The 25,053-nt window shown below is 44.9% G+C and overlaps 1 protein-coding gene across 10 annotated transcripts in view; it reads right to left on the bottom strand.

The window, feature by feature from the left end:
• The window catches only part of LOC126336919 (protein split ends-like), a 347,320-nt gene that overhangs the window by 82,330 nt on the left and 239,937 nt on the right, over positions 1-25,053 (bottom strand). For 7 of the 10 annotated variants that reach the window (XM_050001061.1, XM_050001065.1, XM_050001063.1 and 4 more), the window contains exons 3-4: positions 7,761-7,940; positions 5,118-5,309 (exon numbers count right to left, since the gene is read on the bottom strand). In XM_050001061.1, coding sequence (XP_049857018.1) covers positions 5,118-5,309; positions 7,761-7,940 — 372 coding nt within the window. The remainder of the gene's footprint in view (positions 1-5,117; positions 5,310-7,760; positions 7,941-25,053) is intronic. The other 3 variants (XM_050001069.1, XM_050001070.1, XM_050001066.1) reach the window with 1 other exon arrangement.

Genomic DNA, 25,053 nt, shown 5'->3' with positions numbered 1-25,053 from the left:
TATTTACACAGTCCTTTATTCAACCAGTCAACTTGATTCAATCATGAACACGAACAAGTCTTTAATTATTCAATCCAGCTGGTACAGTTATTGAAGTGCATTTCCTTCTTCACGTAAGATTCCACACAGAGTGGCAGGCATAGTAATGACCAGTGGTACAGAGAGGCAAGCTGTTTACTCAATGGAGCGTGACACGGATCGCTGACTCGGCGACTGTGATGGTGATGCAAGTGCCGCATGAGGCCCACTGTGGTTGCTGTGCAGGACAAGGGCAGCCAGCAGTATTTTCTGTCTCTATAACAGGCTGCGGCATCCTGGTTGTGTGGCGTGGCAGAGCATAGCGCTGTATTCAAAGGCTGGACTCTTAAGATTGTGCTGACAGTGAAGAGCAGCAATGTGTTGCTCATGCGGTGTTGGCTGCCCAGGCTGGGCAGACAGGAAGAGGTCCTTCGTTCATGACACAATGGCAGCAGAGTTTATGGCGAAGACTCTTGGCTGACATTGCACGCACCATGTCTGGCCCTGTTGGGCCAAACATAAAGTACTCGGCTGAGCCAGTGTTTAACTACTGGTTCTCGGCACTGAATTCTTGGAATAGATGCGTTTTTGGGCCACTACAAACTATCTGAAACAGGGCAATGGTCGCTGTCTGGCACAATCGGCAATGAGGGTCAACAATGCTGATGTCACACGTGCTGAAGTGGCTTCTTGAAAGCTGGCCCAAGATACTGACACCTTAAATGTTGTAATGGAACTTTCTGCTATAATGTTTACTGTGTCCCAGCAAATCTGGATCAGTTTAACTGACATTAGAGCCAATAATTCGTCTCGTATCTGTGTGATGCCTCAGTATGTTGCTGCTTTGGGTCAGTCACGCATAATGTAAAGACAGAAAATCTGAACCATCCAATTCTGCTTTGACTTTCAAACCATGCTGTACATGGTCAATGCTGAGCTACCACTGGTTACCTCTACCTTATTATTATATTTATTATTGGAGTTAAAGGTTCAGCTCTCAGGCCCTTACCAAACACTACAGTGGTACCTAACCCCAATATTATACAGTAAAATAAGAAAAGTTCAAACTGAAGGATGTAGGGAATCCCACAAGTGAAGATGTCAAAGGTTTTCTGCTGCTACTTTTACGTCTTGCTGCCCCTACTGAATCATTGCCTTTGGTCTTCTGCCATCAGCATTCTGTGAATCTTCTCGATTGTCACAGATCCCAAACATCTCAGTTCTGACACCAAATATAATGTACGAATCCACAATCCTCCCTGTTGGGGATTAAAAATGCAGACTACGGACAGCTGCGGAGAAACCAGAGTGAAACATGAGTAGTTCTTGCTTCCCACAATAGGTTCGTGTCTTCCTGTGGGCACAGTAAGGTCTGCAAGTGGTTTGGGAGACAGGTGTGATGTATGGAGAAATGGCAGATAGATCAATGGTGGACATTTACAAAGTCCTTTATTTAATCATTAACTTGATTCCTCCATGAACATGAACTAGAACTAGGCTTTAACTATTCCATCTGGCTAGTATAGGTACTTAATTGCATTTCCTTCTCCATGTAATATTCTGCACTGAGCAGCAGGGAGAGTAATGGCCAGTAGCACAGAAAGGTGGACTGTTTACTTAGTGGAGCGTCGACACAACGCACTGCATCAGCAACAGTGACGCCAATGCTGCGCGAGGACCATTGCGGTTGCACTCCAGGTTAAGACCAGCCAGTCACATCTTCTGTCATTACAGCTGTGACATTTCTTGTGGTGTGGTGATTGCGTTGTCCAGATTTGAAGACTGGACTGACAGTGAAGAGCAGGAACCTGTGGCTGCTGCGGTCTTGGCTGCTTGGGCTGGGCACACAGGCAGATGTCCCTCGCCTTTGACCTCGTAGTGACAAAGTTTATGGTGTTGGCTCCCAACTGACATGCAACAACTGCTGCGCATGACCTTGCCATGCTGAATATGACATACTGGCTGGACCAACATTTAAATGCTGGGTCTCACTGCTGAATTCATGGAATGACTGTGTTTTTGGGCCACTGGGATCAATCTGGAACAGGACAATGGTCAGGGTCTTGTGTAATTGGCAGCACACATCAATGACACAGAAGTCAGTCAAGTTGGTTGAAGGCTGGTCCCAGGGCACTGACATCTGCAATGGTGTCACAGAAGTCTTGCTGCCACTGACAGGTGCTGATTAAGCATGGGCGACAGCCAACTGTGGTCAAAATCTATGGCTTGTGGTCCATTTTTGACACTAATGATAAGATGGCACGGTTAGCAGTACCTGCTATCTGGTTGTTGTATTGGTACATAGTAAAAGCCAAGGATAACCACTGTAAGCACCCGCAACAGATGTAGTTTGCTACACCGGAGGACGAGAACAAATTATAGAAGACCTTTTTCAATTTTTTGTCACCCTTATGTCTTGAGGTCTCGTGGAGAGAGGACACGTCTGCTTGTGTCTGTGTATGTGCGGATGGATATATGTGTGTGTGCATGAGTGTATACCTGTCCTTTTTTCCCCCTAAGGTAAGTCTTTCCGCTCCCGGGATTGGAATGGCTCCTTACCCTCTCCCTTAAAACCCAAGTCCTTTCGTCTTTCCCTCTCCTTCCCTCTTTCCTGACGAAGCAACCGCCGGTTGCGAAAGCTCGTAAATTTGTGTGTGTGTTATTTTATTGTGCCTGTCTACCGACGCTTTCCCGCTTGGTTTTTTAATATATTTTCCCATGTGGAAGTTTCTTTATATATATATATATATATATATATATATATATATATATATATATATATATATATATATATATATATATATATATTTCTGGGCTCTGACTTCTGTTAGAAGATCTCCTATGGTTTTGTCCCTTAACAGCAGACTGCCATTCATTTCTCGTTCCACTATAAATTCGATATTTTTGCGAATGAAGTTTATATGTTCAAAAAACTCTGATCAATTTATTCTCACCTTGGGGCCAAATTATGAATATGTCATTGACATACCTCCAGAACACGCCAGTCTTAAAACCGGAGAGCTTAGAGCTCAGCCGATGTTTTGATAGTAACCACCCTACTTTAGTAAGGATTTAATTTTGTAAAATGTTAGTCATTTATTCCAAATTGTGTATATACTGTTTCTGTATAATGACAAGATGCACAGTACATTGTTTGGTTGCAAAAATCCATCACTTAATGATACACTGCACTATCTGGCAGTGTTTGTAAATGTCTAAAGTGTATGTAGCCACATGTGCAGGTTTCAAAATGCATCAGCCAGTTGTGGACAGTGGCAACAAAACTTAACAGTCTATGAAAAGCTAAACAAGATTTCGTTTATCTGCCCTTAGTGAACACCATTTTTGATTAGGTGCAAAGGAGTAAGTTTTCTGGTGTATGTTTAATACTCATAACTTTCTTTTCATATTCATAAGTTGAACTAAAGGTTTGTGAAAATATAGTTAAGTAACTTGGATAAATGGAGGTAAGTAGTGTTTATGATGCACAAGAGTCTTCATTACGAAAAGTACTGCAGTATAATGCTTGTTAGTTTGCAGCAAAACACTTATCAAAATATGATGGGTAATTTGCTGTACAAAAATACCAAACTGCCACTACAATGCAGTTATACCTGCTTTACTACACAAGGATTGAATAATATGTGTCATGCTCAGAATTGCAATCATTGTCTCCATTATGTACACATAAGTGAATATACACACCCACTTATCACACAATTGTAATGTGTGTTATTCTATGTGACACATGGTTCTCTCATCAGGCAATATGGATGATACATAGCACACATAATAATGTGTCCACGCTATCTTCACAGTCCACACAATCTTCACAGAAGCCACACATATAATTCAGACATACGGAATGCAAGCACATTATGTTATGTCACTAAACAAACGGCTACAGCTATGAAACGTCATGGTACTTTATATATTCTTTCCATGGACACCACATTTAATGCAAAATTCATTCAAGGGATGTTATCCAATTACTGGACGAACATTCCAATGGCTCAATTTGGGAAACACTAAAGCAATATCCATGTACTTAACAGCCCATTACCATACTGTAATGATACAAAATACTTAACTAGTCTCCTCTATGCTGAACAATGAGTAGGATGTTAACTATGCTTAGAATTCCCTCATTTTAAGAGATGTGACATTGTTCACGGACATTTTTGTTACTTCATAAGCTGCTTCTTTTGATTTAAGGGAGAACATACTTTGCTGAACCAAAAAGTTCAGTAGTGTTTGTGGAAATTACAAGAACAACAACTAAAGTGCTCAGACTGCTACAAATACAGTTTATTAATTAGTAGTACTGTGTAGCAGATAGACCTGTATGTGAAACTTACAAAAAGACTGCACAACCTCCTGGAGGATGGTGTCCACTAATTGGGTGCAGTGTACATTCATTATTGTTTCCTAAAATAAACCAATCCTGTCCAATACCAACAGCCTCAAATTACCCTCGACAACTACGAGAGATGTCAACATCAGTAAGTGATAGTAACCCAGCTCCCTGCCGAAGTTGTGAGACTGCACACTTGGGGCGTGAATTGGTAGCCAGTTGCATAAACACTTTTCTGTGACGATTAGCTGTCACAAAAACGTTTCAGTCATCAGCGAAGAGAATACAAAGGCACTAATCGAGTTTCCATACAAGTTGTTCCCTCAAACACGTTCTTTGCACACCACAGTGCTGGAGGATTTGTAGTGTTGTCTGTAACGGATGCTCAGAGGCCAAATTGATTATATCGCGACAACTGTGCAGTGCCACTGTAGGTAGCTGTCAGCAGCTGGTGTTTGTCACAACAGGCAAACGTTCAAATTCACCAGGCAACTTACTGCCATTAAGTAACAATGCCAGTGTGGTCTAACATCGAAATGACCCTTCGTTCACAGACTGTTCAGTGTGCATAAGGTTCACTGCCCCTTTCTCAACAGGAGACACACCAAGCTCTACTGAAATGTTGTGAGAAAGTACGTTTACTTCACATACAATGCTCAGGTACGCAGTGACTTCTTCTTGTCTGAAGTAGACAGGCTACTGGTGAAAGAAACACAAGTATAGAAATGATGGCCGGGATTCACACCTGGACTTGGTCCTCTTCTTGTGGGCGGCGGGCGGCAGGTCCCTGCGGCCGGGCCCGGCGCCCGGGCCGGGCCCCGGGTCGGGGTCGGCATATGGGTCGGCAGCCTGGCTGCCCGCCGGGTAGCGCACGCTGCCTGCCGTCGGCTCGTAGCTCCAGTTGTTCGCCAGCGGCCGGTGGTGCGTCGCCTGGCCCCTGCCGAAGCCAACATAGCGCGTTCGTGACTCCAGTACACCGACCTCAGCATACTATAATACGCTGTCCTGCTCTGCCACTTACCGTACCTCCTAAACTGCCAAATCGACGTGAGCGAGCAACCTTTCTGTCAGGCTGCCCAGCTCTTCGCAACCATAATCATCATGATACGTTCAATGAACAGGTACAGAGTAAAAAAAAACAGTCAAGGTCACGCAGTGTTACTTCGCTGGTTTAAGACGAGGAAAAGTTCAATTATCATCACAGATCTGAATAGTTTCTTCCAATAGCTCGTAGATCTGAACGCTCAACAGATGGTAGTAGGGCAGCTTTAATTACTTTCTCATGTTCTGCGTTTTTGTGATCATCGGCGATGAAATAAGGTTTAAAGAATCCAATCATATCATTTACTCAACGAAAGAAGACAAAGATTTATCCCCCCGCCGGTACTGCGCAGAGTAGAGTTCAAGTACGGCTGTTTGGGGGACGGAAGAGAGGTCACACTTGCGGCTGTTTTGGAGGAACCATTTCAACATTCGGTTATGGTGATTTAGAAAAACCCAGCTGGGGATGGCTTGGCGTGCATTCTAAGACACTCCTTAACAACTGTGAGTCTTCTATTGCTTCCTACTGTCAAATTTACTTAATGGAAAGTGGCCCCCAGTCTAAGAAAGCTACTGGTCTCACTTCCATTTGGCAGGCTGTTCCCAGTTTCCGTACGTGTTCACGAGCTACCGCTCTATACGCCAATTTAAGCACTTGCTGCACGCCGAGCCGACACGACAATGTTCACAAAAATTGCATCACGACAATCAGTACGAATTATGGCATTTCCTGCCATTCTAAAAACAACCGGGAGAAAAGTGGAATCAGTTTTAAAGCAAAGGTAGCAAGGCGCATACTGTGGTGCCGGTGGTACGTAGAAAATAACTCTTGCTCGGAGCCGTACAAGATCTCGCCACTACCAGACCACAAATGTTCGTAAGCGTACACGCTTGATGGAAGTGGAAAGAGCATCTCGCCACATCCGCGAAGTGGACTGAGATAGCAATCATTCGCTTGTCCGATACGATAGAACGTGCCTCGTCGTACAGTCCCAACATGTCCACAACGCACGTGGCTGGCTGTTGTTTGTCTTATGTCAGCTGTACCCATACTTGTACACTGCATGCAGTTAGCTTCACTATAACGGCCAGTATGGTTGCTGATGTGGTGTATGGAGAAGCATTTACCACTAGCACGTATGTACTGACAAGTTACAGCCGAAACTAGAGTACTACGAAAATGGATAGGCAAATGTGAAGATGGCTTACGGTAGGCAACTGAAGAGACTCACTGCAAGGGGAGAGGCTTCCTTTCCGTCCCGTGACTGCCCACGATCTCTGTCACTTGACGTCCAAAAAATATTGCCCTACCAGTAGACTTCATTGTCAGCCTTGTTGAGTTTCACTATTCGCCATTTACAGTTTCCCAGTTTATCTCATGAATAGCTTCACTGAGAAAGAAGGAAAATTCTTGTGGAGTTTCGACGCAGATATCATACCAACAACGTAAGCAAGAAACGGACGAGAAACTTCTACCATTGGCGATGTTTTAACTGAATAAAATGAAACTTGCATCGAGACTTAAAAAAAAAAAAAAATCTGTGCATAGTTGCGTACACAATAGCAGTTTAAAAAAATTATTGATACAGCAGCTACTGATGTCATATGCACACAAATGCTGACTTTGACCGATATTGCCTCTGAAGTTCACTGCAATGGAGAGGTGATACGATTCAATTTATTTACGTCGCTCGAACAAAGTCCTGTCAGTTACCGCTACAATGATGATAATTCCATTCGTGAAAATGTTTTTAGAACGACGTGTACCATTCTGTCTTGGGCACGTCACAATGAACACCAAACTAGCTGTGGCACTCCTCCTGTACCACACATTCTTCCCAGCTTCGGACAGTAATTAACAGCGGTCACCGATAGTAAAAAATGATTTATCTCGATTACGACTCTCGACAAAATATACGCAGAATTTGCCGTATTTCCACGAGAGACTTCATTTGTTGCGCTCGGGAGAAAATCTGCGTGACTATGTACAATGATCGTGGTGCTTGTAGCTCGTAATTTCCGACAGCGTTCGCTACGTATGTGGCTACAGGACAGATACAGTACAACACACAACAGGCATAACAAAGCATCCAACACAGATAGGCACAAGATCACGGCATTACCACAACTTTTCTACGGCAAAGCATACACATAAAGAGACACAAAATGTAGTGTGATAAATATATACTGCAGAACACTGAGAACAAAAGCATGCACGACTACTGTAATGGCAGACACTTAAAGAGAGAGCGAGAGCTATCAAGATGGGAATGAGAGTGTGTGTGCACAGCGGTCAACGCAGACACTGCCCCGGTCCCTAGCGGCTTGGTGCTGGTGCGGCGAGTACCTGTCGAGCAGCGGTGGGTAGGGCCCGTTGCGGTAGAGGCGCTCCCGCTCCCTGGCGCGGCCGCGCAGGGGGTCTGCGGCGGACCACGCGGCAGCGGCGGCCACGGCGGCGCGGCGCAGGTACACCGCGTCACCCTCGCGCGCGTAGAAGTGGCTAGACCGCTCGAAATCATCGCCGCCCCTGAAACACACACACTGCATGCCACCGGCGGCTCACGCGCCGGCACCGGCTCCGACCCGTCATCGCGCTGTCTCGTGAGGGCCACTACAATATTCTGCCGGACAGGGATCCCAACGCGACTCTATCTCCGCCGACGGTACTCGGCTGCCCCATAAACCCGTACTGACCGTTCCAGGCTTTCATCTGGCGTAATGTTAACCCTCCCAAACATCACATTCGAGCCACTCTGACCCATCCGCAGATGGAGACACTTATTATATAGTTTCAGATCTTTTCCCCGCACTGTACGCATCATTTCGCATTAGAGACCTCTGTGCTTGCCGCCTGCAGCTCATTCGGAGGGAATTGCAACTGCGAAAACTGTGCAATAATTTACAAAGTTCTCCTCTTCTCGTCGCAGTTGATTAATAGTGTGCTTTCGAGTGTTATGGTGTGCTTTATAGTGTGCTTTCGGGTGTACAGCGGAGTTGGTACTACTTCATTTTATGTACGACATTTCGACGACTGACCCAATCGTCGTCATAAGGTGCTAAGAGCTGTTAGTTATGCATACTTGTTGCTTGTACTCCAAGCCATTCCAGTTGTGCATAAAATAAGAGTCAACAACTCGGCTGTACGCCCGAAAACATGGCATTAATACAAAGGTATACTCTGAATCGTGTCAATACGATGAATCTTTTCGTGGACTGTGCCATAAGTCGAAAGTTCTGCCTTCTCACAATTGTGACGAAGGTGAAAAATCATCTTGGGTATTATTAAACCGCTTCAGTTCTTTACTTTTAAATCATTATCGGTTTCATGGCACTAAAAGCCACCTCTTCAGGTGACATATAACCAAAACATAAGAGAGCACGTGGCTGCGCCACCTATTTGCGATTGCGTACACATCGAAGAAGCCGACCAATCCACCATATTGTAATTCGGCTGTTTTATTCCATGACATACCACATTTTAACAATGTTTTGTTCTGAATGACAACGAATGTTGAATACAAAATTTCAACCTTTATAGCCTTTATTTTAGTTCACACCTGAAGATATGGCTTTTGGTGCCTCGAAACTGGTTGTTGTTGTTGCCGTTGTTGCCTTCAGTCCTGAATCTAAAAATACAGGACTAAACACAGCTGAAGCGGTTTATTAATATCCAAGTAGATTACTCACGGCTGTAGTTGCCCCACCTACAAGGTTGTCTGCAGAAGGTGAAGAAGACTGTTTAGAAGAAAGAAACGAAAACGGGGTACGAGGGCATTAGAGACGAAGCACAAACTCGGATTAGTGAAGGGAATCAGCAGTGACTTTTAAAGGAACTAGCCTAGCATACAGGTAAATCGCGGGAAACCTAAACCTAGAACGTCGAGCGAGGAATTAAACCACCGACAACCCGAATACGAATTCAGTCTATTCCCACTGCTCACGTGGCTCACTATAAGGTTAAGCACTAGCTCAGAATAGAATCAGCCCCAGCATTTGTAAACAAACCATTCCTGTGTTTTGGTATACCGCCGAAACTCTGAACGGGGAATGAATGTCGTTCCTTATACTTTCAGTCAATCGTCGTAACAACTGAGACACCCCACGCGGGTCGATTTCTGCAGGTAAATCCGGCAGTGATATGAACTACAACGTTGAGCAAAGAACAAAGATAGAAGGGAAAGTTCAGACCCCGGCCCACGTAACTTAAATTTATATACTAATGCCATTCACGTAGTAACTAATTAAATTACTGCTCTATATCTGACCATTACTATTTCACTTGTAATGTTGCAGTAGGAAAATATGTATGATCTGAATGTTAAATTATATGTTCTGTGTATGAAAAATATTTGTAACCTCCTTAATAGCAGTAATCGATTATGAAACATAAATTTAAAAAGTAGGTCGCAGCTGACTAACCCGACGTTCACAATGGAAGACTTAATTATATATAATCAACCTATGGGCGTTTCCGTAATCAGTGACTCATTCTGTATGAAAATTGCATTGAAGACACCACGAAGGTTCAGTTTCGAGTCCCTGGCCGGCATACAAATACAGTTTCGTTGGCGTAATTCAACACATAGCACGCTACAAATCGTAAATTTCTTTCTGAACATTGGAGAGGAGATGTACAGAGGGCTGCATCGCATTCCAAGCTGGGTGGATCAAAAGTTATGACGGTGAAGATGTGAGCAGCAAACCAATAGTCATTGTATTCATAATAGACGTTGCTGACCCAGAGCACCAATTATACTCTTCTGTAATTGTGACTGATGACGTGCAATGGTGAAGAAATGTTTTGTAACGGGAGGAAAACAAAACGTGAAGTGAAGCCCGCTGGTTTGCGTGTTTTCAGTGGATAAAATATGACGGCAGCCAACTGAAATGATTCATTCAAAGTCTCTCTATTCATCATGTTTGTCCATTTTATTAACACGCTAATATCAGTTAGCTAAGACAAGCCTGCCCCCCCCCCCCCCCGTTCCCCTCAAGTGCCTACAACCCAGGACCCAACCGATAGTTTAACAAACTGCGAAGATCTAACAAGGGAACCTCCCCATCTCACCCCCCTCAGATTTCGTTATAAGTTGGCACATTGGATAGACCTTGAAAAACTGAACACAAATCAATCGAGAAAACAGGAAGACATTGTGTGGAACTATGAAAAAATAAGCAAAATATACAAACTGAGTCCATGCACAAGATAGGCAACATCAAGGATATTATGAGCTCAGGAGTGCCGTGGTTAGCGTAAGCAGCTGCGACACGAGAGGTCCTTGGTTCAAGTCTTCCCTCGAGTCAAGAGTTTACATTTTTATTTTCGCAACGGAAGATCTGCCCGTTCGTTCATTGACGTCTCTGTTCGCTGTAATAAGTTTAGTGTCTGTGTTTTGCAGCCGCACCGCAAAACCGTGCGATTAGTAGACGAAAGGACGTGCCTCTCCAATGGGAACCGAAAACATTTGATCGCAAGGTCATAGGTCAAGTTTTTCCGTGTGTAGAGCGTCAAATACATCGGACGAACGGACGGACAGATAATTGTCTGAAAATAAAAAGTAAACTTTTCACTCGAGGAAAGACTTGAAACAAGGACCTCTCGTTCCGCAGCTGATCACGCTAACCACGGGACCATGGCGCTCCTGAGCTCATGCTATCCCTGATGTTGCCTATCTTGCGCATGGACTACACAGTTAGTATATTTTGCTAATTTTTTTTCCATAGTTCCACACAACTTGTTCCTGTTTTCTCGACTGATCTGTGTTCAGTTTTTCAAGGCCTATCCACTGTGCCAACTTATAACTAAATCTGAGGGGGGTGCGATGGGGAGGTTCCCTTGTAAGAACAGCGTTCTGCGGCCAGTAGTTAACTGTATGCTCTAGCGCTGACAGCTGTTTCTATTTTGGTTAGGATATACTGAAACACAGAAACTCTAGTCTTTCTTCAGCGTAGTTTATTATCACACATATGTCTAAAATCCAACGTGGAATTATGTCATTACGATGATGAGAGTAATCAACTAAAACACATGGATACAATATGTATTGTTAACATAAAATATTTGTACACAGAAATTTGCAAAAGGAAAGACTAAAGAATTTGCTGTAATCTTTCATGGTTCAATTTGCAGGACATTAACATTCGCCCTGGTTTCATCTGAAATTTTGTTATCCATTAGAATTATTTTAATGGAAAAAATGGTCTCAAGTGGCCAATTAAATATTTCAAGAAAGATGGAGTCTCTGACAAAAGTGGAATTTACGGCTGCCGCACTCAGTTTGGCGAGTGGGCGAATAGCCACGTACTTTTGATTAGCTACCCTAACAAGACGTTTCCGCCATATTTTTGTTAAGTACAGCGTCCCGTTAACCGTTGGGCACGTCAACAGATAATGAATGACACAGTTACTAATAAGAACACAGGCAACATGTACATGGAAGCACACTGAGACATCGTGTAGAAACATGCTGCGGGTGAGATACAGCCCTCTTCCAGAACACACAAGCAAACAGCACACATGATAAAGAATCAGTGCTCCATTAACATGGACATTCTGAGGAAACTTGCGGGTTGCTATGTATATGCTATTTATACAACTAAAGCTTGTTATATAACCAGGTGAAACACGACACTGAAATGCAATATACATTAGTAAAAATAACACTAAGAAACTTAAAACATCGTAACACATAGGAACATATTTGCGTGCAGGGATTAACACACACAAAGAATTTTAAATTTTGAACTGTTTCCAGCATTCCTATTTTAAGCAAGAAAGAAAAAAAAAGGGCGCAACGTCTCTCAGCGGTTGACATATATAAAGTCACACAGATTACAAATAACAATCCACTTCGAACTTCTGATCTCACAAACGTATATATGGAACAAAATTAATTGCTTCATAGAGTTTAATTTTCCATCTTCTTTTCCGGAATAATGCCATTATTCAATAGTGCACAAAACGTCAAGTACATTTATCGATATAAACTTGCGACTAATCTGTTGTAATGCAGTACCGGCCACGTTTGAGATCATCACGTTAGATCCCTGTTTCGAATACAAGAACATGAGTTACCATCGATCTGCCGTAGTAGCTCAAGTTTCCATTCCTTTGCAGCAAGCCTTAGCACCGAAACCAATCAAATCAAATAAAGGAAACAATCAAAGGCAGAATAGCGTAAAACATTTCAGAATTCGTTGGATGAAATTTTAGAAAATGGAACATACCATGAAAGCTTGACTAGTAATTTTCCAAAAACCTAACTGTTCCATGTACTCCACCTTAGCTGCAGTGATCTTGCCTCAAAAGTACTTCTTTTACGCTATAGACCATATACAAGTTTAAATGCTTTAGGGCTAACCTAGGTACTTAGCTGGATTAGCCAGGAGCGTTAAAGATTCATTCGACTTAGTAATGTTGCACAAGATTAGAGTACACGCCATGTAGTAACAAATTACTAATGTGCTCGGATGCTCCATCATCTACATGAATTCACCACACACACACACACACACACACACACACACACACACACACACACACACACACTCACACACAGGGCAGGCAAGTTTAATGCGTACCCCGGTTGACACAGTACAAATCACTTCATTATGATGTGAAGCTTAACAAGTCTTTTGTTAACCTCTCAATTTTTTCCAGCGGTTAATAAGAGCTTTCTTCTCGACACCTGTCTTCAAACAGTGTGGTGCCTGTTGATGTGGCGACGTCTACATACTAATCCATTACCCCGAAGAGGAAGAACTTCATTCCGCTGGTTTCGAGAGCGTAGACTGACACACACACACACACACACACACACACACACACACACACCTCCGCGCATTTATTTATTCATTTTAATTACGTCACAGCACTACGTGACAACTTTGCTAACAAAGGGAGGACGGCAACCGTGGCCCACGCATATGGATGAAATCTGGTGCAAATATTTGTCACTGAGAGGGGGAAAAAACACTTCTTTCAGATTTTAGCTCGACACTTCGTAGTTTTTAAGAAAATCATCACCGAAGTCTGCTCTGGAGCCCCAGCTCCTAACGACTATAACGAATTAGTGAGGCAGTCCGGTGCGATATTTGTAGCTTCTTTCAACATCTCCTGACAGAAGTTCACGTTGCGCTGTTGGATGTTCTACTGTGCATGTAAAGTGCACATACTTTTGTCTTGTATAGACAGTCCACATTTCGTCTATTGTATATTGAGCATATCTAGGTCATTAGAGGACGTTTTCTTCTTCCTTTAGCACGGTAGTTTGAGCCGCTAAGACAACTAAGTCTTCAGTAGAGTAGAATTTGATGCTGGGCGTCAGGGCGGTCACCGGTTTACTAAGTGAAAAGTTTGGAACCAGCATGGAGCCTTGTGCTGCGCCCAATGCCAACGTTGAAAGAGCAATGTGTCAGAACATTCTTCATGAAACAGGTTAGTTTTTTTCCTTGATGTACATGTTCTCAAAAATAACGAGACCATCCAGGCTCCGCAACTTCTGTATTTAACAAGTAGGAGGGCTGGATATAGATCGTTGCTTTCAAAATTTATTATACTTTTGTCTATATATTGTATTCAACTGTTGTTCTGTCTCATAACGAAGTAAAATTGTTATAATTTTGGTAGAAACATTGAATTTCCTCGTTGCACGGAACGAAGGAAGAAAAGAAGGAAAGCAGATGATATGATCGATCAGCAGTACGAAATTCCAGCTGACCTACTTCCAAGCTATTATAATTAGAATAAGTACGCATTTGTGGAGGTACATATATGACACGATAACATGCGGTAACATGTGAGTAGTGTATGATGTTTTTAAGCTGAGAAGCTAGTTGTAGAGACCACTCTCCTAGCGAAACTCTCAAAACCAACGTGAACAACAATGCCTTTGAAACTTTCTGGCCAGTTTGGCTAGGTCTCCCTCTCATCTACTTATGAAAGCGAACAGTTCCTCCTGTATAATTTCATGGATTTGCACTGTTGAGAGAAAAACTACTGCGGAGGAACAGCCTTCGAATATTTGACAATTTACGCTTAGCGTAAATCGTAGAGGGAGACCAAGAGATGAATACACTAAGCAGATTCAGAAGGATGTAGGTTGCAGTAGGTACTGGGAGATGAAGAAGCTTGCACAGGATAGAGTAGCATGGAGAGCTGCATCAAACCAGTCTCTGGACTGAAGACCACAACAACAACAACAGTGTTTTTATGGTTAACACTGCACTTAGCTACCTATTATAGCGTAAGCACTTATCTGAGGATGATTGCTAGTCAACCGTAAACAATCATCATCTAGTTGTTACAACATTATACTGAGATGAAGACCAATAAAATGTATAACTTATAACTCAATTACCCAGCCAGTTACAGCGTGGACTCCGGCAGCTTTCACATTAATAAACATTGTCAGAGGTGAATGAAGTGATAAATGTCAGATAAAAATCCTGTGACTGATCGGTGATCCTTAGTCTGACACGTCACAACTGAACCACGGGCTATTATTATTATTATTATTATTATTATTATTATTATTACTCCGGTCCTCAACATCATCATACGGCTACTTAAGCGATTAACTAACACTTGCGGGAGGGAGTAACTTTAATCCGAGGGGAGGTTTGGAGTGTGAATGTTGAGCATCCTAGTCCCAAAGCCATTTTGCAACGTCCTTTCGCTGTAACTCACGAGTTGGTATTCATTAAATGAAGCTTTACAAAGCTTTTAGCGATTTAGGAAATCACAGAAGACCTATATCTGGATGGTGGGACAGGAATTTGAACCGCCATGCTCCCAAGCACTAATATGAGAGCGCCAGCTCCGTACTGCTATTCAGAGCACCAGCGTCGGAAAAATAGTCGTGTGGAACCCAAAACATCAAACGGATGTTAACCGAGTAAGACATACTTATTTACCATCGCCAAGAAACAATACGGCTCCGAACTTCGTCTGTTCCAGTAAAACTGAACACTTACTGTGTGTAAGTCCCATTCTGTTGGATCTAAGGGCAAGACAAAACAGCAACAGAAGTGGCATTAATTTTCCGCGTATGATATTTGGTCCAAAGAAATTATATGACAGTGCGGTAAATTTAGGAATGATATAAGTGTCACATTAATATCAGAAATTACATTTCTTAAAACCGGTGAAAGCACCAAACAATTGTGGCTCGGTGACATGGTCCATTGTCATCCATCCATAAAAATTCCACCGTTTTATGGGAACATGAAGTGCAAGAATGGTTGCAAACGGTTTCTAAGTAGCCGAATTTAACCATTTTCAGTCAATGATAGGTACAGTTGGACCACAGGACCCAGTCCATTCCATGTAAACACAGCCCACACCATTATGGGGCCACTACTGACTTGCGCAGTGCCTTGTTGAACTTTGGTTCATGGCTTCGTGGAGCCTGTGCCACACACTATTCCTACCATCAGCTATTACCAACAGAAATCGGGACTCATCCGACGACGTCACTGGTTTCCAGCCGTCGAGGATCCAGCCGAAATAGTCTAAAGTCCAGGAAAGGTGCTGCACGCGATGTCGTACTGTTAGAAAAGGCAGTCGCATCGGTCGTCTGCTGCCACAGCCTTAATGCCAAATTTGGTTGCACTGTCCTAACGAATACGTTCGCCGTACGTCCCACATTCACTTCCGTGGTTATGTCACGCTGAGTTGCTTGTCTGTTACCATTGACGACTTTTAAGCAAATGCCGCTGCTCTCCGTCGTTGAGAGAATGCGATCGGCCACTGCGTTGTCCGTGGTGAGACGTAATCCCTGAAATTTGGTATTCTCGGGACACTCTTGACACTGTAGATCTCGAAATATTGAATTCCCTAATGATTTCCGAAATGGAATGTCCAATGCGTCTAGCTCCACCCACCATTCCGCGTTCAAAGTCTGTTAATTCCAGTCATGCGGCCATAATCATGTCGGAAACCTTTTCACATGAATCACCTAAGTAGGAATGACAGTTCTGCCCATGCACTGCCCTTTTATGCCTTGTGTACACTGTACTATCGCCATCTGTTTATTTGCATAACGCTATTCCATGACTTTCGTCACCTCATTGTAGGATCAAGATGGTAATTAGTCCAACATCTATGAACTCATTTATCAATCCATACAATCTACACAGCAAAAGACAAAATTATACGTATGAGAAGGAAATGGAATGAGTAACTTATAAGTTAAAAACTAGGCGATCAAATAATTCGACGCAGATCACGAAAGCAATGTGACTTTACATGCATATTTATTAGTGAGTTCACAAACATGGTTATGCTGCTGCTGCTGATCTTTCATCATCATCATGTTATAATGATTATGCTGGTGATGGTGGTACGCTATTGAGGTTTTTAACGACAGTGGGTAGGTGTACTGAAACGCTTCTTATCAGCTAACAGGAAAAATTATGTAAGACTAGCATGACGAAAAGATAACTATTATCGTGGGACTTACGTTACCTGAGTATGGCACTTGCTGCTGGGGTAATGAAGCAATATAGGCATTGTTTTCCAACAGATAATTGTTGTGAAGCTCATTCACTTTCCAAACCGGTTACTTGAAATACACATGTGTGCAGATGTTTTAGTTTTGTGTCCGCCCTTCAAATACGTTGAATATAATGTACACACATCAAAAGAAGTTTTGCATCACCCCAGTTCCCTGCACTCCTGCAGATAGATGTTGACTGTGGATATTGTATCACAGACACAGTCCCTCTGACTGTTCAGAGATGTCACTAAACCCACCAAAAGTGCAAACATGAGCAGCACCTATTAGACGGGGGAGGGGGGGGGGGGGGGGTCCGACAGCCGATCAGTTCCAGTAATTCCACCAGGAAGGCTGATGATGATGATGATGCTTTGGGTTGAGGGGGCGCTCGGTATCATGGCCATCAGCTCCATAGCGAAAAGTCAACATGAAATCTCATGGGTGGGGACGAAGGCTATTCCCACGTGCGGAGCAGTTTATAACTTACTAAAGCCTGCCGCCCTCCCCTATCAGTTTAGGGATGAGGCCTGACAGTTCACAAAATTTCACCACTCCGTTTACACTGGCATCGGTATCTGCGAGGATGAGGCTAGATCTCCAGCGAGGCTGCCCTAATATCAGTATACAGGACACACGGAGCCAAATACGCTGAACTGAAAGCGGCACATCACAAACATCACAGAAAGGTGGATCCTCTCCCCGGAGGAGGAAGCCATGTGTGAAACGTCTATGAAAGATGCGCATTCTAGTAAGCAAAACCTCCTTCCAGCGGCGAGGCTGACACGAAGTCCGACACCTGTAACCACTCAGTCTCCCACTGACGCATGATGCATCTGTCAGAAAATGAGATAATGGCGTGCAACGCGATGGGACATGGATGGACAGCACCATTCCCATATGCTTCCTTGGCAGCTTTGTCAGCCATGTCGTTCCCCTGTATCCCAACGTGGCCAGGTACGCAGCAAAAGATGACCTGTCACGGCGTTGGAACCGCTGTAAGGAGTCATGGATGAGCTGAATCAGCGGCTCTACCGGATACATTTGATGAAGTGCTTGCAGTGCACAAAAGAGTGTCTGAACAGACAAGAAAACTCGTACGGTGATGTCTGTGAACCCTCTCCAGTGCCATCAGAATGCCATATAACTCCGCATCATAACTTTTAAACTGTTCTGGAAGACGCACATTAAAAACCCTATCAGGGAAAACCACAGAACAACCGAGAACATTCTCCTGCTGGGATCCGTCTGTATAAATAACAATAAAACTATGGTACATACTTAAAACAGATGAAAACCAAACTGTAAAAACCAGATCTGGATTACAACTTTTCGTGTACTGTGTCAAGCTTAAAATCACTTTCGGCTTCTGAAGACACCAAGGCGGCAGTGCGTTCCAGCCCTGGGTGTGTATTTTCATGTCAGGGAGATCCAGATCCTTGAGACAATCCGTAGCACTTATACCAAATGGCTGGGTCGCTTGGGGCCGATTCCTGAACAGTCGTTCGAAGGTGGGTTGGATCACTGAACTAAATGCCAAAGACTAAGTTGACACTGCGATTTTCGGCGCCTGTCGAGCCAAAAGGATACGTGCCGAATCCGGAGTGGTGACTCACCAGCCTCTGCACACAGACTCTGAATTGGGCTGGTCCGAAAGGCTCCAGTCGATATCCGAAAGCCCTCATTGTGGACAGCATCTAACATTCAGAGGTAGGAAGGACGGACTGATCCGTAGACCACGCTGCCATACTCTAAGCGTGATCAAACAAATGCCCAATAAAACTGCAGGAGTTGGGACCTGTCAGCTCCCCATGTTTTTCCGCCAAGGCATTTCAAAATGTTGTACCTCCAGTATGGCTTTTCGAGGTCAAAAAACACAGAAACTAAATGGTTTTGGCGTAAGAAGGACCCCTGTATCGCGTTCTTCACTAGAATTAAGTTGCCAAGAGTGGAACAGTAGCGCCTGAAACCGCACTGGGAGCGGCACAGGTGATCTCGGGACTCGAGCAGCTAGACAAGGAGGCAGCTGACCATGCGTTCAAGAGTCTTACCCGTACAAGTGGGCGCTACTGTCGTAGCCTGATTTCCAGAATTGAATTAATATTGCCTCCTTCCTAGTAGTGGCGTACTGTCCATCAAACCAGATCTGATTGAAACAAGAGAGGAGCTGACCTTTCACTTTAGGGCACAGATGACGAGGCATGGTATAATGGATCTCATCAGGTCCTGGAGCAGTGTCTCTGGCTGCAGATAAAGCTGATTCCAGTTCCCACATGGAGAATGGAAGGTTGTAGACTTCCTCATTACGCGAGAAGAAATTGAGCTTCCTCATCTCTGCAGTCCGACGGAATACCTGAACAGCAGGAGCTTGTCTGGATGACTTACTGCTAAAAAGTGAGCCATGTCTTCTGGCACGCCCACCAAGACCACATTATTTGACAAGGTCGTAAGGCGATGTGGACTACCCTTGCCTGAAATCTGTCTTACTGATTCCCAAACGTGCACAGCGGAAGTGGACTGATTAATGGAATTCTTGATTTCCCCCCAGGAAGCCCTCTTCCCTTCTTTGGATGTGCTTTCGCAGACCTGAGGCATCAAGTCTGTCTTTAGTTGAACACTGTTTAAAATTCCACAGAGCTGTCCACCTGGCCCTGATTGCCAATCGACAGTCGTCATTCCACCGAGGTACAGGCCGTCGTCTGAGGTGGTTACTTGACGTAGGGATGGACTTTGTGGCAGCCCTTTGGATCTCATGAGTGATATGGGCCACCACCTCCTGTTCGCAATCCTTTCGTTCTAAAATAGCCGATCCCCACAGCACATTGTGGGCATTGAAGTCCCCCACAAGGAGGAATGGGCGTGGGAGTGCCTGGAAGAGGTCTACCAGTGCGTCCACATCCAAAGCGTCAATTTGGGGGGGGGGGGGGGGCAGGTACAGAGAACACACTGTGATAGTAAAGGGTGCGAGAACTTTCACAGCAATTGCTTGCAAGGTCGTGGTAAGAGGAACAGCAGAGAAGTGGCATCTGTCATCAAAGTAAATAGCCGCTCCATCTTTAGCCCTGTCTCCAGTAGCATCGTCCTTCCTGTATATGTGGTAGCCCTGTAATGCAGGTGTGTCTGTGACTTTAAGACAAGCAGATGCAGAAAGGTTTATCCTGGACCAGCAGCTGCAATTCTTCCAAATGTGAGCGATATCCAGTCAAATTCCACTGCAACACAGAAGTCTCAATGGAAGCCATTGGTTAGCGATGATGGTTCTTTTCTTTCTCCCTCGGAGGCGGTGATTTACCAGAGAGGTCAGAGGGTACGTTAGCTGGTTCTGTGCTCCCTGGTTCCTCCGATTGGAAGTCCATATCCTCAAGAGCATAGTCGCCATCAGAAAGTGAGAGTGCTCGTCGATCCGAAGGTTTACCTACCGCTTTCTTGGACTTAGAACCACTTTTCGAAGGACGTTTTTCTTTACTGACAGAAGGAGGCGGCTGCCTGGGTTGCGGGGATGGCCTAGTTGGCTTCCGATGTTGGGGAGTAGTATGTGGCTTAGGTGGTAAGCTTACTGTTGACGACTTCCGAACGACATCAGTTGCAAGTGGAGCGTTTCCCCACAGGTACATCGTCAAGTGCGTGTGCTAGCACTGGAATCTGTGGTCTGTTTGTGTGGAGCCATCACATTTAACGATTGTTGTGTTAAGGGCTGATGAAAAAGAAGTAGCAAAAACCGGTGGTTGCTTAGCTTTGTAAGCCTTTTCAGCTTCACCATAGGGTAGGTGTCTCTTTACTTTCAACTCTTGATTTTTCTTTTCTTCGTTGTAAATCCCACACTTTCTGCTCCACACTGGGTGATCCCCAGAGCAGTTTACACATTTCGGAGGCAGTGTACAAGAAGTCCCTGACTCGTGAGCGGAACCTCCAGAATTGTCACAAGTAGTGTTCCCGTCACATCCCATAGTGGTATGGCCAAATCTTTGACATTTATATCAACGCATGGGGTTAGGAACAAACGGGCGAATCTTAAGGCGGATGTAGCCTGCAAGGATATGGTCCGGTAATTCGGGAATACTAAACGTTAGAATAAACGTTGCCGATTTTTCCAATTTGCCATTGACTCTCCTCATAATTCTGCACCTCCGTGACGCCCACATTCTTCCACTCTTCTCGTAACTCCGCGGAGTCCATCTCCATTATATCGGAGCAGATAACCACGCCCGTATTAAGTGTGTTATGCAATTCAGCCTCGACTGGGTAGTCACCTAAGGCTTTACATCCCAGAATCTTAGATATTTGGTTGGAATTAGCAGTTTCAACTAAAAGCGTTCCATTACGAAGTAGTTTGATACTTTTCAGAGACCCAGCAATACCTTCCAATGCCTTGGGAATATACACTCATGACCATAAATTAAGGATTAATTGCAGAATGTGGTGCCACACAACGTGGCACTACCACAAAACTGGCGCTAATAGCATAGGCACACAGGGAACACACACGACACAGATCTGTAAGTCCATGGTACTGGTGATAAGTTGAGAAAACCGTCCCGAAACACATGTGCTACAAAACGCCAATGTTTCCTGCGCTGCGCATGTACCCCGACATCAATATGGGATACGATCACCATGCACATGTACACAGGCCGCACAATGGGTTGGCATACTCTGGATCGGGCGGTGGAGCAGTGTCCAAGGGATTTGAAGACGTGCAGTGATACGTCGACCGAGAGCATCTCAGTCGTGCTCGATGGGGTTTAGATCTGGAGAACAGGCAGGCCACTCCATTCGCCTGATATCTTCTGTTTAAAGGCACTCCTCCACGATAGCAGCTCGGTGGGGCCGCGCGTTATCGTCCACCAGGAAGAAGCTGGGACCCATTGCACCTCTGAAAAGGCGGACATTCTGGTACAAAATGACGTCCCGATACACCTAACCTGTTACAGTTCCTCTGTCAAAGACATGCAGTGGTGTACGTGCACCGATCATAATAATCCAATACCACCTCACACCATCAAACCACGACCTCCATACAGTTCCCTTTCAAGGACATTAAGGGGTTGGTGTATGGTTCCTGGTTCACGCCACATGAAAACCCGGCGAGAATCGCTGTTCAGCCTATACCTGGACTCGTCAGTGAACATAACCTGGGACGACTGTTCCAAAGATCATGGACTGTGTTCTTAACACCAGGCTTTACAGGGGCTCTCCTGTGACCACGGGTTAGTGGAATGCACCTTGCAGGTCTCCAGGCGAATAAACCATGTCTGTTCAGTCGTCTGTAGACTGTGTGTTTGGAGACAACTGTTCCAGTGGCTGCGGTAAGGTCTCGAGAAAGACTACCTGCAGCACTCCGTTGCCGTCTGCAGGCACTGATGGTGCGATATCGGTCTTCTTGTGGTGTTGTACACTGTGGAAGTCCCGTACTGTAGCGCCTGGACACGTTTCCTGTCTCTTGGAATCGTTGCCATAATCGTGAGATCACGCTTTGTGTCACACGGAGGGCTCGTGCTACGACCTGCTGAGTTTGACCAGCCTCCAGTAGCCCTAGTATTCTACCCCGCATAACATCATCTTTGAGCCATTTTCAACACACAGTCACCATTAGGACGTCTGAAAACGTCTGCACACTTATTCGCTGTACCGTACTCTGAAATGCCGCAACACACCTCTGCGCATGTGGACTGCTGCCAGCGCCACCGTGCGACGACCGCAGGTCAAATGCACTGCATTGTCATACCCCGAAGTGCTTTAAACCCGCAAACCGCCCACCAGAGCGTTGTTTCACCATGTATCAGCATTATCCTTAATTTATGAACATGAGTGTAGAAAGGGGATATCTTCTCAAAGCTTCCCCGTTCCGCTTGGCTACAATGAAAGTATTATGTCATACCAATGCCCTGTTGTTATTACTCTGAGGCTTCTTTTCTGGAGGACTGACCAACCGAGTTTTCTTGGTGGAGTGGGTGTGGGTGCTGCCTGACAGTCCATCCATCCCATCAGGAGTAGTAGTTTCATGAGACAGGTCCATAGGAATCCCACGAGACGCTAGTGAAACAACTGTCGACCCAGGCAGAGCCCCGCTTGCCTGAGCAAGCTTGATACAACTGGGGGGCAGCAGGTGCCCCAGAGGTTGCCCGCTGAAGACTGTTTCACCTCAATAGCCATTCACCTCCTCAGTACGTAGCGCACCTTGAAGTTATAGAGGTGTGTACCTTCCTCGCAGTCCAGGCGGTAAAGCCAAGGTCCCCGTTCTCCGAAACACACAACATTCCAGCGCTGCGCCGCACAGTGGTCGCTGAAGTATGTCTAAAGCTTGCGGTGACAGGGGACTCGTGGCACTTACCAGCCCCAACTCAGGAACCCCGCGGTTGCCAAGCTCATACTCAGCAAACGCATGCTGAGCCCCTGAAGGGACCAGGAAAGAGGTAGTACACGGGTCATGTTGTCTGTAGTTCAACCATGCCCACACGGTCAATACCGCGGTTCGATCGGGTCCGCATTGTTACTTTGTCCCAGGAAGGGCTCTCAACAAAGGAACTGTCCAGGTGTCTCGGAGTGAACCAAAGCGATATTGTTCGGACATGAAGGAGATACAGAGAGACAGGAACTGTCGATGACATGCTTCGCTCAGGCCGCCCAAGGGTTACTACTGCAGTGGATGACCTCTACTTACGGCTTATGGCTCGGAGGAATCCTGAGAGCAACGCCACCATGTCGAATAATGCTTTTCGTGCAGCCACAGTACGTCGTGTTACGACTCAAACTGTGCGCAGTAGGCTGCATGATGCGCAACTTCACTCCTGACGCCCATCTTTGCAACCACGAAACCATGCAGCACGATACCGATGGGCCCAACAACATGCCGAATGGACCGCTCAGGATTGGCATCACGTTCTCTTCACCGATGAGTGTAGCATATGCCTTCAACCGGACAATCGTCGAAGACGTGTTTGGAGGCAACCCTGCCAGCCTGAACGCCTTAGACACACTGTCCAGCGAGTGCAGCAAGGTGAAGGTTTCCTGATGTTTTGGGGTGGCATTATGTGGGGCCAACGTACGCTGCTGGTGGTCATGGAAGAGGCCGTAACGGCTGTACAATACGTGAATGCCATCCTCTGACCGATAGTGCAACCATATTGGCAGCATATTGGCGAGGCATTCGTCTTGATGGACGAAAATTCGCGCCCGCATCGTGCACATCTTGTGAATGACTTCTTTCAGGATAACAACATCGTTCGACTAGAGTAGCCAGCATGTTCTCCAGACATGCACCCTAGAGAACATGCCTGGGATAGATGGAAAAGGGCTGTTACGGACGACGTGACCCACTAATCACTCTGAGGGATCTACGCCGAAACGCCGTTGAGGAGTGTGGCAATGGAGACCAACAGTGCCTTGATGAACATGTGGATGGTATGTCACGACGAATACAGGCATGCATCAATGCAAGAGGACGTGCTACTGGGTATTAAGTTCCGGTGTGTACAGCAATCTGGACCACGGCCTCTGAAGGTCTCGCTGTATGGTGGTACAACATGCTATGTGTGGTTTTCATGAGCAGTAGAAAGGTTGGAAATGATGTTTATGTTGATCTCTATTCCAATTTTCTGTACAGGTTCCGGAACCGAGGCAATGCAAAACTTTGTGTATATGGTAGGTTTTTGATTTTTTTGAATGGTGTGCCTGAGATATTCAGAACGCGAACTGAGAAGGTTACAATGGTACAGTGTCATTAAGTAATATAAGAAACAATACTTTCCAAGGAGTTACTGCATTATCGCTTCTCGTTGATAGTACGCTGCTTCAAAGCTGATGGCTTGCTTTTTATCTCTACAAGTTCAGGCTGTGAAACGAAATGTTGTGCAACTCGGCAAATATCACCTAACCAATAACGTTGTGCGCGTCTGCCAGAAGCATGCAGTGTCACTCACAACAACTGCTACGATGCCTTGCGCTGTCTAGTTCTATACTATGCTGGCACGCTTTTGTAACTGGTTCTGTAACAGTCCCATTTCTGCCTCATTTAAAATCAGTGCCAAGTACGAAAACTTCTCCCAGAGCACAAGTCATGTTTTCGTTAGCTAAATGCACTCTACGGTATACAATGATAATTATAAATGATGATACTTGTCTGGATCATTAAAAGTGCACATGAAA

Source organism: Schistocerca gregaria, chromosome 2, assembly GCF_023897955.1.
Source record: "Schistocerca gregaria isolate iqSchGreg1 chromosome 2, iqSchGreg1.2, whole genome shotgun sequence".
Lineage (NCBI taxonomy): Eukaryota > Metazoa > Arthropoda > Insecta > Orthoptera > Acrididae > Schistocerca > Schistocerca gregaria.
Note: the sequence above shows the minus strand (reverse complement) of the source record. Positions and strands in the feature narration are given on the sequence as shown.